The sequence below is a fragment of the Salvia splendens genome, chromosome 3 (genome assembly GCF_004379255.2).
Source record: "Salvia splendens isolate huo1 chromosome 3, SspV2, whole genome shotgun sequence".
NCBI classification, from domain to species: domain Eukaryota; kingdom Viridiplantae; phylum Streptophyta; class Magnoliopsida; order Lamiales; family Lamiaceae; genus Salvia; species Salvia splendens.
Window position 1 is genome coordinate 38,504,401 of NC_056034.1, and position 17,667 is coordinate 38,522,067.

Here is a 17,667-nt window from a genome sequence, read left to right on the forward strand (position 1 = left end):
TTCTTCATGAATTCAAAGGGATGTTTTGATGGGGTAAACCCGATCTGACCTGAAAATTATCGGGTATTGAGCACCCGATAGGCCGATACCCGAAAAATCATATAATGGGTTCGGGTTCAAATAGTGTTTTTTCTGTAAATTCGGGTATCAGCTATTATCCGATTTTGACAAAGTCAAATTCAATTAAGTTCAAACAGCAATTAGGGCTTACCCATTTTTATTTTGTGGTTTCCCTCTCGACTCTACTCTCTCTCCTGACGGGGACGACGACAACTCTTCTTCCATTTCATGACGGCGCCGAGCTATGGTCGCTGTTGATCTCCCACTGTTTCCCACTCTCCTTCTCTCTCAAATTCTTCTAATCTTGTGCTTGAATTTTGACATTTTTGAGAGGCCATTAATCATTTACTGTGTCAATCGCATCTTTAATTAAGACACTTCATTGTAAGTCTTAAAATTTTGACATTTTTGGGAGACCATGTCAGTCGCACACGCATCAACTAAACTTTGGTGGGTGCAAAATACATTTTGTTAGTAAGATATCATGGAAATAATACTATCACCTTCGGCTGGATTTTAAACGTTGTGTTCCGGTTTTGATGCACCAAGGCAACAGCCTTATTTTTCAATTGAATGATCATATATACACAATGTAACTGCAAAAACTGTAAGAAAAATGAGTATGTATGAGCTCACTGCTCAGCATTGATGCGACTCTGGACAAAAACAAAACTGAACTCACTCTAGTACTCCCACCTAAAACTAGAGTCGTATGATATATAGTAACATCCTTAATGTGGTGAAATAAAGTCCAATCAATACCATGAGCAGCTACTAATAACCTTTAAAAGATTCAGATAAGCTGCACTACAGCCGCAACTCGTAGGGTTCCATTTTGGAGTAGATCGCTGAGCTCATCGAATAACAAAGCTGTACGCCAACCCCATCCTTTTGGAGCTTTTGGTAGAAGCGTGCCCGTTTGTTTATAGCTCCCAAACACCATCACCTCTCTCTTCGACGGGCATATCAACTGAAAGCTCAAAAGATATATTAAAAAAAAAAAGCAACTAGTGAACACAAGAGCCTGTTAACTGATGGTACAATATCCTTGAAACAGGCTTGTTACTTCACCTGATATCTAGCAGTAACCTTTTCCCTAGAATCAACATACATATGGACCTGAGATCACAAGACAGAAGATATAGTATGGATTACGTTTTAATAACATATGATCATTTTACATTACTTAGAGAAGAGAGAGGAAATAAAATACAAATATGCAAGACCAATGATATAAGGGCTAAACATTATCCAACAATTTTTACACAATAAATTATCTTGTGTTTGGCCTTATCATAAGATTCTGTTGATCATTATTGCGATCAGCAAAGACAATAAATTTACTTATTCATGAAATAAGTAAGACAGTTGTTCAGACCTCATCTGAATGCAGCAACACAGTTTTTATTCAATCTTTCTAAACAGCACATAAGGGAGGGTGTGAAAAGCTCTGAACAATAAGACGCCACTATCCACGAGCATCATTGGTAATGTTTGTTATCAGCGAATATCAGAAAATTTAAGGGGGTTTCGTTTTAGATATCATGCTGTCTAAGTTCTTACAGACCAAGGTTCTCCAAGAATGTTAAAGTCACATTTCAGCCAATGAAATGATCTGGTCCAAAATGTGTTTTAGGATTGTGTCTGCAGCCCAAAATGCATCATACAAACATGACTTTTGAGTACCTTTCTCAGTGGATCGTTGATTTCTGCCTTGCGCCGGTGAAGAAACAAGCCTGAGTAACATGCAATAAGGAGAGAACAGCATTGGAACAAGGCATGTCTTCAAAGGTATTATTTCATTTATTACAAAAGGTTCAGGCATAATACCAAGTGTACGGCGTCCCTGTGGATCTTCATCACTAAAAGCCTGGACACTAACCTTTGAGATCAAAAAAGATTTTAAAAAAAAGTAAATAAAATAATACAAAACAGATTTGAAAGAGAAAATGTATTTGTCAAACCTTCCACAGGGAACCTGCATAAAATGCTTCAGGTGAGTGCTTGACTTGGCCATCACAGAGTCTATGCACATCCTGGAATTCGACCCTAAAAAGCCAGCAGCCGATGATCAGAAGACATACAATTACTCTTATCTGATCAACTACAAAATATCAGACATTTAGATAATTCAAAAGTTATATATGAATAAAATAAATCAAACGTAGAATAAATTTATTCGACTGTAATGCATAAGTTCATCTACTCTCCAGAACAAAACTGAAGAGAAATATAAGGCTTTACTTTTCCAAAAAGTATATGAGTTGCCAAAAAAGTAGATAGGACCAGTTAGACAACTATCATCATATGTTGAAACACCAGTCGGACTGTATTACCATGAAATGGAAGGGAGATTCTTAAAAGGGCAAAACAGAATGGATATGCAAGAACAAGGTACAACTTACGCAAAACGAAGTGGTGGGAAGTGATTCAAAGGTGTTTTCAGGTCCAATGGTATAGAACTATTTGCATTCTCCCACTCAACCCCCATAGCATGCTCTGGTGAGTCTATCAGTTGCATGGGAATGCCACTGGTAGTTAACCCAGTTGATCCAGGGGTAAAAGACCCCACCTGCCTGCTCTGCTGACCTGTCTCAAATTCTCTTCCTAGATGCACCTCATGCACATTAGTGGCATCGTTTGATCCCATACTGAGCCCAACCAAAACAGTTAACCCATCCCCAGCAAGGTCTGCATTGCTGTCAGGTCTATTATCTGGTCCATCATTGGCAGGAGCTTGCTGACTGTTTCGGTTGCCAATACCAAATGGAACACGAGAGAAGACATAACGAGTTGGTGGCCAAGTAGCCACAGGCGCAAATGTATTTCCACGGCCAATGCCTGCAAGTCCATCAATAGGGCCTCTGTCATGTACACGGACTGGCCTAAAAAGGCCGTTTCTTTCGCCTTGAGCAGAACTATTGATATAGACATGTCCAATTTCATTTGGGGGTAGATTATTGTGCTCATGATCTTGCATGTAGTACCCAGGTGCAGTAACTCCAGTTGAGTATCCAAATGGCTGTCTGCACATACATGCAATACTAACGCGGCAGCAGTTTCTGCATGTATCAGCACCAACTTCTTGCACTCTTTGGCTTAAGAGCATCTATGAAATGCAGACAATGATGAGTAGTTTCTGAATAGATGAAACCGTGTCTAAGATTTCAGTACAGAGGAAATATAAATAAATTATCAAAAGTGGGTGTCTTAGCAAATACAAGTTCCAACTTCCAAGGATGCAAAAAGTGAAATAAATGGACTGCACGTTAAATAGCGTAAATAACTAAACACAATGAGCTGAAGCCAGCTTAGATAGTAAGATAAGCAAGTGCGCCATACGTATGGACAGTTCACATTGTCAACTGAGTATTATATTTATTAGACGAGAGTATATGCAAGAAACCAGTGATATACCTGCAGCCATAAACCATCATTCACTGCTTTGCAAGGGAATCCCATTTCTTCAAGATGTTTTCTTGCATTTATGAGGACCTCAAAGGACATATTACAGTATAAAAGAGAGCCACCTTCAAAAATGTTGACAAAAGAATCATAGTCTTCTCTGCTCATCCCACAGTGCCGTTCTAGGCAACGTTTTACCTCTCTTCTGCCCACAGTCCTACCACCCCATGTCAAAGATGACACATTACATCTTTCCCATTCATTAGGCATCAGCATATTACAGGAAGAGTTCATCGACATGCAGTGCATTTGATTTCCTGGTGCCCAGCTCCTGTTCAGTTGGCAGCATGGATCTCCATCCGGAGGCCCTTCTAACGCCAAACCACTGCTTGCCAATTCACTCTGTCCAACAGTTGAATAAGAACATGAAGCACTAATGTCATCCGCATAAAGTGTATTGCTTGATGAAGGGCATTGACGGCTACAATCATAAGTTGAATCCAAATTAGATTCACCATATAATGTTCGGGCTTCACCAAAGTTGCCGACATTAGAATGAGAATCCACTATGGAGTCGGCAAGCTCCACTAAAATTTTACGAGCAGTGTACTGGCCTTCAGCTTCATCTTTTGATTTTCTGTGTTCTTTTTTAGTTTCCGGCAAAGCATTAGTGCTTTCATCACCAACATATTTTCTGCTTACTCTTGAAGAATCAGCACTGTCTATGACCTTGCAACCTACACTGTCCTGCTCATGATTTTTTTTGCAAAGTGTACCTTTTGCAAGAAGAGTGTATAGTGCCAGTTCAAATCTTCCAGAATTGGGGGGGGGGGGGGGATAAAGAAAGAGAAGATTAGAAGATATTCAGCCTTCCTAATAACTTTTAAATTACTTCTGCAGTTCTCCTCACCGTTTCTCTTCATTGGGCACCCATAACTCGTCTGAGGTGAGTAAAGCAAGCAATGTTTGAGAGGAAAGTTTTGGGAGGACCTGACACAGATAGGAGACTCTTAGAAAAGAGAAGGTAAACCTATATTCTGTCACCATTCAGAAGGTAAATGAAAAAAAAAAATTTAAGCTAACAGCATTGCTAAGTTACAGAGTCAGGAGATTGGCACATTTACCTCTTTCAATTCCTGAGCCCCACTTTGACAAAGGTAGCCCCAACAAGCATTTCTAACACGTTCCCCATGTGAGCCATAATCTTGGCTCTCAGCAAAGACCTGCATATCAAAGATTCCATTATAAATGCTTATATCCAAGTGACTAAATGCTATAATTGTTATTATATCCAAAAGGATTCAGACCTGATAAGTTAAGAAGTTGGTAGACCACAATTCAGCAATAATGAAGTCTGTGCAAATAGCACATAAATCCTGTAGGTAAAGGCAGTGCACAAAGACCACAATCAATTGCCACTACAGGTCTAAGAAACAAGCTTAAACGATGCTTGCGGAGCAGATAGTTAAAAGATAACTAGCATTTCCCATCAATGAGAAGGAAGATCAATCACAGAGCTATTGGCAATGATAACAGCTTCAAGTTCAGCTATTGGACCCACATCAGCCTCACCACAGAATTTACATATATATTGACATCCACAAAATTTAGTCACCTTATTTATTTGCATTTATGAAAAATCAAAAGGAAAGTTGGTTGCCGATGAAGTGCAACACAGTTGGTGAGACACTCCCCTCCAACCGATAAGTCGGGGGTTCGAGTAATCTAAGGTGCGTGTGTACGTAAATCTAAAAACAAAACTTGGTTGAAAAGGTATGATGTTAAAAAAAATGATGTGCTCAAGACTTTCAAGTGAGCCTGTAGTAACTGAAATCAGTGGCTGAAAAAAATTATTTTATGTGCGATGTTTAATGGATAAAGTTCTGACAACTAATGGAACTACCACATTTCTAAACAAAAGGAATGAAATGCAATTCTTGAAGAACTAAGCACAAAATTTTACCCTGCTACATATAGACCAGGACAATTTTTGGTTATGCATATTCAGTCCAATAATCGAGTTAGATATCCACAGGGGCAACTATAAATGTTTATCACACTAAATTCTACAAGATCATTTGGTATCATTCAAAGCTGAGACATACACATTTGGTTGCCATTAGTTACCTGAAGGTCAAGAAAAGAAGCAGCTGCTAGAACCCGAAAGGCGTTATTGTCATTAAGCTTGGGATAATGACCATAGAGGTAGGCCAAAGCTATATCCATCGCTTCACCATTGACATTGCTATCATCCACATTCAGGGTTAAAAGTGGAGCGTTGGCTTCTTTCCAAGGTCCCTGGAGCATGTTCCTGCACACAACAGTTTAGGTAGATACCGTATGCGATCAAGTGCAGGAGGCATAATTCACTCCAGAAAATAGACATAAAAGTAATTGAAACTTCATTTCCAACCTCAATTAAATAGTTATTGCAGCTGCAGAACGAAGGCATGTTTGAACAGATTACGCTATTCTGGAATGAAGACGTACCGAAAGTAGGAACTCCGGGAGAGTATGAGGCGATGGAGGTGATAGGTGGATCCCATGGCATTCAAAACGACGTCGGAGAACACGCCGTTGTTAAACCCTTCCAACTGGATATGATCGCAGAGCGAGGCAAGGTTGCAATCCAACGCGGGGCGGCGCATCTCGCCTCCGCCGCGCCTCTCCGACGCGCTGCTGCTCTCGATATTATCCGGGTGGGAGTGCTCTTTCGTCATCTCCACCGGCCCGCCGCCCTCGCCGCGGTGGTTGTATCGCCTGACGGAGAAATGCTGCGGTTGCGATGGCAATAATTGAGGTGGCGGAGGCTCCATAACAAATACATACGATGAATTGTGTGCGCAGATGCAAATTCAGTGGAGAATTTTGGAAAATGAGGATGCATGCGACACAGAATTGGTTCCAGATTTTATGAAGTGGGGCATTTCATAGTGTGGAAGAAAGCAATTGAAAGTTTTGGATTTTGCGGTGAATTGGCCCATATTTCTTGTTTTATTATTGATTCAACCCTGGACTTTTGGCATCTACTAGAAGTAGTCCAGCTCACATTTTGATTGATACTACTAGTAGTTATCACTAATCAGTATGCATAATTTTTAAAGATTGATATCTAGTATACATAATTTTTCAAGTTCATGCAGACCCTTAATTTACTTTTATATGTGTCTAAATTTTAAGAAAATAAATATAACATATATGTTGATAATAATTTGGCCTTGTATAAATTATCTCTGTCTCATTTTATGTGATATATATAATTTTTTTCATGTGTTTTGAGAAAATCATAATTAATAGTGTAAGTGGGACGGAGTATGTTTTAATGTTGAGCAGTTCTAAATATTCGCATCAAAAAGTATCCAATTAAATGAGACTAGTAAGTTAGTGACTTTAAACGTGAAGGAAAAAAAATCAAAGTAATAGTAGTACTTAATTTTCGTTTCTAGCCATTCAAGAAGAGAGCACAATGAATGAAAGAAACCACGCTTATAAGTTAGTAGTATAATAGAACGGGTTGTGCTAACTAATTTATAGTAATAATTAATAATTTTTAATTCTGTGTATTAAAATTATCAACATAAAGACATATTATATCAATACAACATGTAAATTTAAATATTGACATAAAGACATAAGTTTGTCAACACAAGAATATTGATAAATTTATGTGTTTATGTTGATATTTTTAACATACAAAATTGATATTAGGGCACCCGCAACGCGTTACGCGGGTGTCCCACGTTCCGTCACGGAGTGACGAGACGGCGGCGCGACTCGTTGCGGCGCCCCGTCTTGTCCCCAGCCCGTTCCGATCCCGTCCCGTGTCCCGTGCCGGCGTGACGAGTGACGGGCCGTCTCTCCAAGCGCCGAGGCGGCGTGGCGCGCCCACTCGCCGCCCCGCGAGTGGGCATCGTCACGCTGACGCAAAAATTATTTTTTTTAAAATTTGATTTTTTTTAAAAAAAAATTAAAATTGTAAACGGTAATGTTACCGTTAAATTAGCCGTTTTTTAATTTTTTTATTATTTTTATTTTTTTACTCTATAAATACACCTAATTCATCGTCATTTCACATACAACTACACATCTTCTCTCCCAAAATCATCTCCATTTCCTCTCCAATTTTCATCTAACATCTCATCACAAAATGTCCGGCGATGGAAACACCGGCGGTGGCGGCTCCGGCTCGTGGGATCTCAACGCGTTCGGTGACTGGGGGAGCATGTACAACACATTGGGTGGTTCCGGTTCGTCGACGCCGAGCACCCAGGGTTCGTCGACTTCCGGGGGGTACCAACCACCAAATTTTGACGTGGATGCATACGCCCGTCCATCTGCCCCGTGGTATTCGCATGGATTATCCCAGATTCGGGAGGATTATTCCGTTGAACCCACTCCGAGTGGAGGCCGAGGCGAGGGAGGAGGCCGAGACGGTGGAAGCTCCAGGGCAGAGGCGGAGGCGGGCGAGGAGGAGGAGGATCTAGGCCGGAATCCGTACAGGAGGGAAGAAACGTTAGCGGTGTACAACGCCTGGATCCGTGTTTCATACGATCTCATCGCCGGGAATCAACAAAGCCGGAAGTGTTTCTGTGAAAAGGTTTCCGAGGCCTACCACCAGATTAAGCCGAAGGGCTCCCGCCGCCGCACATATAAGATGCTCCGCGTTCACTTTGACCGAGTCGACAGAGAGGTCAAAAGATTATGCGGCATCTACGCGAACGAATCGGCTCAGTACCAAAGCGGATCCACGGGCGCCGACATTCTGAGGTCAGCTTTGCGCGTCTTCCACGACGACACCGCCAAACAGTTCAAATTTGTTGATGTTTGGCAGATCGTCAAGGACGAGGAAAGGTGGGTCGGCGGTGTCCGCTCCAGCTCGGGCTCAACCTCCAAGCGCACGAAGCACACAGCGAGTGGCCAATACTCGTCTGGTGATCCCGGCGAGGGCCGCACAAGAGGGTGCCTCGCAGGAGGTTGAGGGCACAGCCGGGGGGATCCTCCAGTGGGCGCCGTCGGCCGCAAGGGACCAAGGCGGCAAAGGCGGCTAGAGTGAGGAAGGGCCGAGGCGAATCAAGCCAGTCTGGCTCTGGCTCGGGCTTGGGGGAGGCTCGAACTCCCTTATGGCCATGTACATGACCGCCACAATGGCGGACACTTCCCACTTTACGCCCGTCCAGTACCAAGCCTAGTGGACCGTAATTGTCTTTATGACAGCACAACTTGGCCTTCCGCCTCCTACCGGCTTTAGTGCACCTCCACCGCCTTCGGGGGATGATTCGCCGGCGTAGTAGTTTTTTTATTTTCTATGAAATTGTATTTTAAATTATGCCACGTTTATTTTTTTAGGATTTTAATTGTGTGTTTTTTTTTAATTTTTTAACTTTTAAGTTGTATTTTTTTAATGTTGTAATGGTATTTTATTTTTAATGAAGTGTGTTTTTTATTAATTGAATTTGTTGGAAAAAAATAAAAAAATGAAATTGAATGAATAATAATTTAAGGGACGGTTAAGGGACGGAGGGTTGCAGGTTCCGTCCCCTAGTTAAGGGATGGAGTAAAAAAGTAAAGTGGACCCCGCAAATAGTATTTTAAGGGACGATTAAGGGATACTATAGTGACAGCGTTGTGAATGGTCTTAGTTATTAGTTATTATTGTAACTTATTAACTATTTGATCACGAACCATATATTCAAAATTTTAATAAAGAGACCGTTACTACAAGATATAACCAGCTCACATCACGCTTCTCATCCATCAACAACTCCCTCTCTTTCAAGATCTAATCAACTCTAAAATTTTAGTGCAGAATGCAATCGAGAATACCATCACCTTTCTTATCTTTTCTCTGTCTCTAACTTTTCATCCTTTAGTTATACTTCCACATAATTTATTTTAAATTTATTTGTCATCTATACTCTACACGGTTATGATAATTTACGATTTAAATAAATTTTGTAATTTAAATTAGCTTTCCCTGCACAATTATTGTTGGAGATTCTTTTAATTAGCAAGGTTGATTAAAATCCATTTTTTTATTATGTTTTTATTTACTTCTAAAAGAAAATACTATAGGAACTTCTTTATGTGGGAAAAATTAAGTTTATAAAGTGTATAATTATGAAGAAAATGGCTAAACATAACTAAATAATCACTTTAGATATTCACTTTAAAATTTTAATTGAATTATATTTTAAAATAAAATGATTAAAAAGATACAAATCATGGAGTATAATTCTAAATTTTCCACACGAAGAAGTATTTAAATTAGAGTATAATTTGTTAAGAATACAATACAAATATAATACTCCAACTATATCAATTTACTGGAAAGATTTGCTCAAAAATTAGTTTTATAATAATACTGGAACAAAGAAAAATAAAATAGACTGGTGGGGACAGTGGAAAATTGGAATTGAACGGCGCCGTTTTATGCACCGCACACCCTGCTGTGCTCCCAACCACAGCGGGGATCCTTGCCCAATCCAACCGAGGGTCCAAATTGGAACGTCAATCATCACCAATACTGCATTTTATCCTCAAGGTTTTTAAAAAAACCCAACTTTACAAGAAACCAGTTCAGTCTAATCAGGTATATTCGGGGCTCGTCTGTGTTTTTTTTCCTGAATGGAAGAGTAATGGATGCAACTGCAGAAATGAGAGCGAGTAGAAATGGACTCCACCCTGTTCACTAAACCCACAACTTTTTATTCCCTCACCAAAATGGCTGCGCAGAAATGTTCTTGCAGGGTAGGAGTATTTGGATATTCCGATCATTTAATCCCATTTAGAGCTTTTGTTATCTCTCTATTCTTGGTGGATTGTAGAAATGGATTGTGCAGGAAAAAGGGGATTAATTCCATAGTGTAGTTTATGCGGTTGTAATGGGAATGAAGGAGATATTGTGTATTGTGTTTTTCTTAGCTAATTGATGCTGAATTTTTACATGTACAGAAACAGCTTGGCTTCTTTCACTGTGAAATATTAACTGTCAACGTTGTCTCTATAATTGGAGCATCTAATATGGATTCTCTGATTTGGTCAGGCTCCGTTGCTACAAAATTACTCATATTTTTGGAATACAAATGCTACCAGCCTATTACATTTACGAAGAAGCTCTTCATCGAGAGTCTTATCCCTCTTAAATGTGACCCGCTATTCTACTTGCTCTGGTCAAGAATATGGCTCGTCATTAAAGAGAAGATCACGTGGACCTGTCATGGCAGCAAAAAAGTCTGAAGGTTGCCACGAGTATATATATCATGATTTTTGGGCTTACGTTGTATTGATATTGTAGTTGTTTCTCTCCAGGGGAAAAACAGGGAGATGGCAAATACAAGCACACAATCGACCTTCCTAAAACTGCATTTGGCTTAAGAGCAAATTCTGTTGTAAGGGAGCCTGAAATACAAAAATTATGGGATGAAAATCAGGTGTTTGAGAGGGTTACCAGCAGGAATACTGGGGTAACTTCCTCTGCATCTTTCTTTGTTGCATCTAACTCTTCTCCATTGGATGATCTGGATATCTAGTAAGTAAACACCGGCTGTTACTGATTAACTCTACAGGGAAGCTTTGTGCTCCATGATGGGCCTCCTTATGCAAATGGGGATTTACATATGGGACATGCCTTGAATAAGATTTTGAAGGATATTATCAACCGCTATAAGGTAATTTTGGACTGCTATTTTTGTTTTTATGTTGATACACATGAACAAGACAGAATTTTTGGGATATTCTTGAACTTTGTGTATTTTCCTTTCATGAATGCTTGTAGGCATTTATATGGCTGTGTACCGTCGCTCGTTCTTAAAAATTTTATGTGCCTAACAAACATATGTTTTTCTCAGCTTCTTCAGAATTTCCAAGTCAGTTATGTGCCTGGTTGGGATTGCCATGGGTTGCCAATTGAACTGAAAGGCAAGTGTCACCGCCTTCCTTTGTGAAACCCTTGGGAAATTTTTCCTGGATGATTCTACTAAACTTGCGTAACTTGGAAATTCTCTAATCCTCAGGTGTGCAGAAATAAAGCCAAAACAGCTCGCTTTTAAGACTTAGTGTAGAACTGTAGGTATAAATTCTGTTTTTATATCTAGACAAAGTATAGGGGCTGATCTAAGATTGCAAGGCTTAGTAGGAATTTAGGTAATTTTTTTATGCATGAAACTGACGGCATTACGTAGATGCATATGGGGGCTGAATCTATTCTCTAATTACCAACGTGGTTTGTTCATACAGTCATGTTTTAGGTTTGTTTGCTAACAATAGGTAGTGTAGTGGGATGACAAAGCTTGTTGATTTGTTTCAGTTTTGCAGTCTCTGGATCAGGATGCTAGAAAGGAGCTCACACCACTAAAATTGAGAGCAAAGGCAGCAAAATTTGCTAAATCAACTGTCAAAAATCAGCTGGCAGCATTTAAGGTTATGTTATATCAGCAGAATGAAAAGAAAAGTTTATGCTTCAATACTGTGCTTCTTAGCAGGAAATCATACTATTTGTCCCTCAAAGCTCCACTATATTCAGTTGGTTGAATTTCATCTGTTGCTTCCGTGTGTTTCGTCTTAATTCTATTTATTTAATTCATGCATCTCAATATATCGAGTTCTTAGATAGAATTACATGGCTAACCATGGTTGCTAAGCTATTGGTTTCCATCTAAGTCAAAATGTTTTGGTCTACATCACTAAAAGTACTTTTGTTATGTGTTGGGTAATTTTTGAAAAACTGTGTAAAAGTGAAATATCCCTCCCCCACCAGCGTATGGATTTATCTTCAGTGGATGACAAATGTTATTACACTGGTTACAGCGGTATGGCATATGGGCAGACTGGGAGAATCCATATCTCACTCTGGATCCAGAGTATGAAGCTGCTCAGGTATTTTATGTCTATATGAATGTATCTATATCTTTACTATATAGTTTAAGCTTCTCTGTAATCTTCAATTCATATTCCTACTGTTTCTGGAGTGTTCTTATCATCTTTCCCTTTTGGTCTACACAAACTATGCTAGATTGAAGTGTTTGGGAAAATGGCATTGCAAGGGTATATCTATAGAGGAAGGAAACCAGTACACTGGAGTCCTTCGTCTCGAACTGCTCTTGCAGAGGCTGAATTGGAGGTATTAAATCTTTTCTCTTCACTCATCTTCATCGTTTTGGTATCCATCACTGACTAAGGAGAAAATTTTAGAATTGCTCAAAACTTTCGCTTTTAAGCAGAATGTTGACTATTTATGATCTTCAGTATCCTGAGGGGCATGTTTCAAAGAGCATGTATGCCGCTTTTAAATTAGTGTCTGGCACAACTTCATGTAAACTGTTAGAGGATTTCTTGCCCAATTTGGGCTTGGCCATATGGACTACAACTCCATGGACTATTCCTGCCAATGCTGGTAAGAAATTCATTCCTGCTGTGTTATTTGTTAGCATCATCATCAAAATGAAAAGTCCGTGTATCATTTTGCAATACATACACCGCTTGTTTATGACAATATTCTTCTTACTTGCTTCTTTTTATGTACATTTCTGCTATATAAATGATGTTTTTTCGTCCTTCAGCTGTTGCTGTGAATTCAAAGCTTCAATACACTGTTGTTGAAGTTCATTCCAATTCTGTGGAAACTATTGGATCTTCAGCCAATAAAGAGAAACAAATTGGAAGAATCTTGAAGGAAAATGAAAACCTGCACTTAATTGTTGGATTAGACCTTGTGCAAACTCTAGAAGCAAAATGGGGTGTGAAGCTTACCGTGAAGGCAACAGTTACAGGTGCAGAGCTAGAGAATTGCAGGTATGTTCACCCCGTAGAGAGCAGAGAATGCCCAGTCATCATTGGTGGGGATTACATCACGACTGAGTCAGGAACAGGGCTAGTTCATACTGCTCCTGGCCACGGACAGGAAGATTATGTGACTGGCCTTAAATATGGTTTGCCGGTCCTCTCCCCAGTAGACGACGAAGGGAAATTTACCGAAGAAGCTGGACAATTTAATGGTCTTGACGTACTTGGAAACGGAAATATTGCTGTTATTGAGTGCTTGGACGAAAACTTATCAATGATTATGGTTGAGCCATATAGTAAGTTCATTCTTGCCTTCGTGATCTGCCTAATTATTCTTTTCTTCTCTGCTCGTATCACAATAATTAAAGTTGTAGTTGTATGATCTTCTTCTCCTGACACTTGACAAATGCAGATCACAAGTACCCATATGATTGGCGTACAAAGAAGCCTACGATTTTTAGGGCAACTGAACAATGGTTTGCTTCAGTAGAAGGATTCCGTAAGACTGCAATGGATTCGATTAGCCAAGTAACCTGGATTCCTTCACAGGTAATTAGCCAGCTTTCGCATGTGTTACTTTCTGTTTGTCTTACCTTTTAAAGACTAATTTGCGATGATAAGTCTGGGTTGGATATATTTTTTTAATCTTATCAAGCTTCACTGTCACTTAGCCCCATATTGTATTAATAGGCAGAAAATCGAATTTCGGCCATGACTTCAAGTCGTTCTGATTGGTGCATCTCGCGGCAAAGAACTTGGGGTGTTCCAATTCCAGTTTTTTATCACGTGGAATCGAAGGAACCATTGATGAACGAAGAAACTATAGATCATATCAAATGTAAGGGCTATCAGCTGTTCAGTTTTTCACATTTATGTGTTTAACTTAGTTGTTGATTGTGATGTATTTTTCTTGGAATTTTGCCTATACAATTGCAATGTATAAAAAATTCAGGCTCTGCTCTCTTCATCAATACACTGTAAAACATACTTTGTTGGTTGCATACTTATCTACTAACACTTATTTATTTGGCAGCTATAATATCTCAAAAGGGGAGCGATGCATGGTGGTACATGAAGGTAGAGGAATTGCTTCCAGAAAAGTATCGTGACCAAGCATCCAGCTATGTAAAAGGAACAGATACAATGGATGTTTGGTTTGACTCAGGTATACAACCATTCTGGTGATTAGTATATTTTTATTTATATATTTACAAGGCTTTGACTATTAAGTAATGCCTATTACATTTCTGATGTGCATACTGCCCACTAGACATATTCCCAGTTAAAGTCTTAAAGATAGATAAAAAAGTAAGATAGTGGTGAAGTGCTGATTGGATTTTAAAGGGCGCATCTCCATTTTATGCTGGCATTCAAGCATGATGTCTGCTGATGAGGATGCATTGGGGATGTTTTCTTTTATGGTGATATGGAAATCCATTCCATATACTCCCCCCCCGTCCCATAAGAGTATGCACTCTTGGTTGGACACTGGCTTTAACTTTAATTCACAATTGGTAAAGTAAGAGAGGGATAGAAAGAAAAAGTAATTAAATTTTTGTTAGTGGAGAATGAGTCCCTCCTTATTAGAGAGAAAAGAATTTCCTAAATTAGAGAGTGCATACTGTTATGGTACGGACTAAAAAGAAAATAGTGCATACTCTTGTGGGACCGAAGCAGTATTTTTTTCTTGCTATATTTATTGCTTGAGTGCATCCAATTATGGATATTTGTGCACACAATATTATTAAATCAGCTAAAAATGTAGAGGTCTTCCCTTTTGCACGTTATTTTTTATCAGTGTAAAGAGTGCTCACCATTCTTTGAAGATTGAATACTAACTACATTGGTTTATTATAGGTTCTTCATGGGCTGCAGTACTGGGTAAGAGAAGTGGTCTTAGTTACCCTGCAGATTTGTACCTCGAGGGTACAGATCAACACCGTGGCTGGTTCCAAAGTTCGTTGCTGACAAGTATTGCTGCAAATGGTAAGAAGTGTACATTTATCTTCAACAATGTATCTAGTCTGACATTTTAGTAGTACATTTCTAGTTGACTATCGCCGCTGGATATAATCCTAGTATGCCGTGTTTTGTTTAGTCTTATGAAGTTCCGATTATGTAAGTTGAAACTGTTTTATGAACAATCACGACCCGCAGCAAGAAGGCATGTACTTTAGGTTAAGCTGTTGATTGAAGTGATTTTTGTGACAATGATACTAGATTTTGTTTGTTGTCCGTGGCATGTCTTATTTTGTCTTTCTTTTATTAGAGGCTTATATTCCTAAGAAATGTTACTTTTAAAATTGCAGGAAAGGCTCCATATCGTGGCGTCATAACCCATGGATTTGTACTTGACGAGAAGGGTTTCAAGATGAGTAAATCTGTAGGCAATGTTGTCGACCCAAGAACTGTGATTGAAGGAGGAAAAGGCCAGAAGGTAGGAATGACCATATGCTGCTCGGGAGTTTATATTATACGAACCGCTGAATTTTACCTTGATTGCCTTCAATAGGAGGGCTTCGGTGCAGATGTACTTAGGTTATGGGTCTCCAGTGTAGATTATTCCGGTGATGTCATGATTGGAAATACAGTCCTTCGTCAAATGTCGGACATATACAGGAAACTAAGAGGAACCTTGCGATTTCTCCTGGGCAACTTGCACGATTGGAAAGTACGCCATCTCTTTAAGCTCATGTATTTTTTCTTTTAAACGCCTGGCTACTGTTGTCTTAGGTTGTAGACTTTGCGATAGATATGTAGTTTTTCATCGACCCTTTATGATTGTCCTTGTTAATTTTATTGGTTTCTGCAGGCTGGTTATGCTGTTCCATATAGTGAGCTCCCGTTGATAGATCAGTACGCGCTGTTTCAACTTGAAAATGTCGTGAAGAACATCAAAGAGAGCTATGACAATTACCAGTTCTTCAAGATTTTTCAGGTATATTCTGTCACTGCTATTAATTCTGTTCAAGCTCATTTCGTAAAAGTACATCTTTAGAAAATATATATTACAGATATTCAAATTTGAATTATGTAATCCTCATATTTTATTTTCTACCATAACAGATCATTCAGCGGTTTGTTGTTATTGATCTCTCAAGTTTCTACTTGGATGTCGCCAAAGATCGACTTTACGTCGGGTTAGCATTTATCTCATTTCACTCCTCATTACTGTTGGTGCCTAGGAAGAAATTCATCACTTAATAGTAATTGCTTTCCAATCCTCAATTTGTCAAACACTTTCAGGGGAACCACGAGCTCTACAAGGAGGAGTTGTCAAACAGTCCTTGCTGCACAGTTGCTTTCCGTGTCAAGGGTGCTTTCTCCTATATTACCGCATTTAGCTGAGGACGTATGGCAGAATCTTCCTTTCTCATTCACTACAGCCGAAGGCCATGTTGCAAATTTTGTCTTTGAGGCAGGATGGCCCGTGCCGAACGAAAGACATCTTGCATTCCCTGAAGACGACGTCATCTTTTGGGGGAAGATTCTTGAGGTGGATTTTTAGCATATATTTTGACTAGAAACTTATATCATGTCACATAATCTAATTCAAGCTGACTTTCCCAGCTGAGAAATGAGGTGAACAAAGTGCTCGAGGTAGCTCGTACACAGAAGTTGATCGGCTCTAGTTTAGAGGCGAAGGCCTACCTCTATGCATCTGATGATGGTCTGGTTTCCAGACTGGTTAGTTTGTGCTCGTCCGAGAATGAGGCTGACACGTTGCATCGGATCTTCTTGACATCTCAGGTACCAATACGTTGCCATAGTTGAATGAGCAAGACTATAACTGCATCCGCTGTAATTATCTGTATTCTGTCCAACTCTGATAAGAAATTTTCAATGTGCTGAATATGCAGGTTGAGATTCTTCGCACCATAGACGATGTGAAAGAGGATGATATAGCTTGCACCGGAGAGTACCTTATTGATGACACAAGCAAGGTGTGGATCGGTGTGTCTCGTGCAGATGGGTCAAAATGTGAGAGATGTTGGAATTTCTCACCCCAAGTTGGTAGTTATGAAGACCACCCATCGCTTTGTAGCCGGTGTCACAGTGTCGTCAGCCACCCAATTCCTGCTCTTGCTGCAGCTAGTTAGACATTTTCCAATGTCGTGGCAGGCCTTTGGGTTGTGGCTAGTTTCAGGGGCAGGTGGTGGAGGTATAATAAGTCCGTGGAACAGTACACATTTTTTTTCTGAAACAGATTCATCAATCTGCAAATATTTGAAGCTTAATTTTGCCAATCTCTCGATACTCTTACGTTTCGAATTTTTCTCATTTGAGAAGTGGAAACATGATTATTCACAGGAAATACAGCCCAAAATTTATGTCTGGAACAAATTCTATTTGCAGAATGTTATTCATCTCGACGGGTTTAATAATAATGTATACACCTCGCGAAAGAAAAATCTTATAAAT

General features: G+C 39.6%; 2 protein-coding genes across 5 annotated transcripts; one reads left to right on the forward strand and one right to left on the reverse strand.

The window, feature by feature from the left end:
* Nucleotides 1–594: 594 nt before the first annotated feature.
* LOC121795953 lies at nucleotides 595–6,413 on the reverse strand. 2 transcript variants are annotated; one of them, XM_042194636.1, is made up of 12 exons: nucleotides 5,956–6,410; nucleotides 5,593–5,776; nucleotides 4,773–4,841; nucleotides 4,590–4,688; nucleotides 4,376–4,455; nucleotides 3,478–4,276; nucleotides 2,466–3,169; nucleotides 2,025–2,109; nucleotides 1,891–1,942; nucleotides 1,747–1,796; nucleotides 1,132–1,179; nucleotides 595–1,030 (listed from the first exon to the last, which is right to left on the reverse strand). In XM_042194636.1, the coding sequence occupies exons 1-12, from the start codon at nucleotides 6,279–6,281 to the stop codon at nucleotides 854–856; spliced, it is 2,673 nt and encodes an 890-aa protein (XP_042050570.1). In that variant the 5' UTR covers nucleotides 6,282–6,410; the 3' UTR covers nucleotides 595–853. The 2 variants fall into 2 exon arrangements, 1 of the variants encoding a protein (XP_042050570.1); XR_006049664.1 differs by having other exon boundaries at nucleotides 987–1,030; nucleotides 1,891–1,937; nucleotides 5,956–6,413.
* A 3,505-nt stretch (nucleotides 6,414–9,918) lies between these two features.
* Nucleotides 9,919–17,589, forward strand: LOC121795954 (isoleucine--tRNA ligase, chloroplastic/mitochondrial-like). Of its 3 annotated transcripts, none has more exons than XM_042194637.1 (22): nucleotides 9,936–10,212; nucleotides 10,508–10,703; nucleotides 10,774–10,928; nucleotides 11,031–11,132; nucleotides 11,313–11,382; nucleotides 11,771–11,883; nucleotides 12,271–12,339; nucleotides 12,476–12,583; nucleotides 12,709–12,856; nucleotides 13,023–13,541; nucleotides 13,658–13,794; nucleotides 13,936–14,083; nucleotides 14,279–14,410; nucleotides 15,103–15,231; nucleotides 15,555–15,682; nucleotides 15,758–15,916; nucleotides 16,058–16,183; nucleotides 16,312–16,385; nucleotides 16,492–16,741; nucleotides 16,816–16,995; nucleotides 17,106–17,357; nucleotides 17,479–17,589. In XM_042194637.1, the coding sequence occupies exons 1-21, from the start codon at nucleotides 10,135–10,137 to the stop codon at nucleotides 17,343–17,345; spliced, it is 3,261 nt and encodes a 1,086-aa protein (XP_042050571.1). In that variant the 5' UTR covers nucleotides 9,936–10,134; the 3' UTR covers nucleotides 17,346–17,357; nucleotides 17,479–17,589. The 3 variants fall into 3 exon arrangements, with proteins under 3 accessions (XP_042050573.1, XP_042050571.1, XP_042050572.1); XM_042194638.1 differs by having other exon boundaries at nucleotides 9,937–10,054; nucleotides 10,117–10,212; nucleotides 17,106–17,589; XM_042194639.1 differs by having other exon boundaries at nucleotides 9,919–10,054; nucleotides 17,106–17,589.
* Nucleotides 17,590–17,667: the final 78 nt, after the last annotated feature.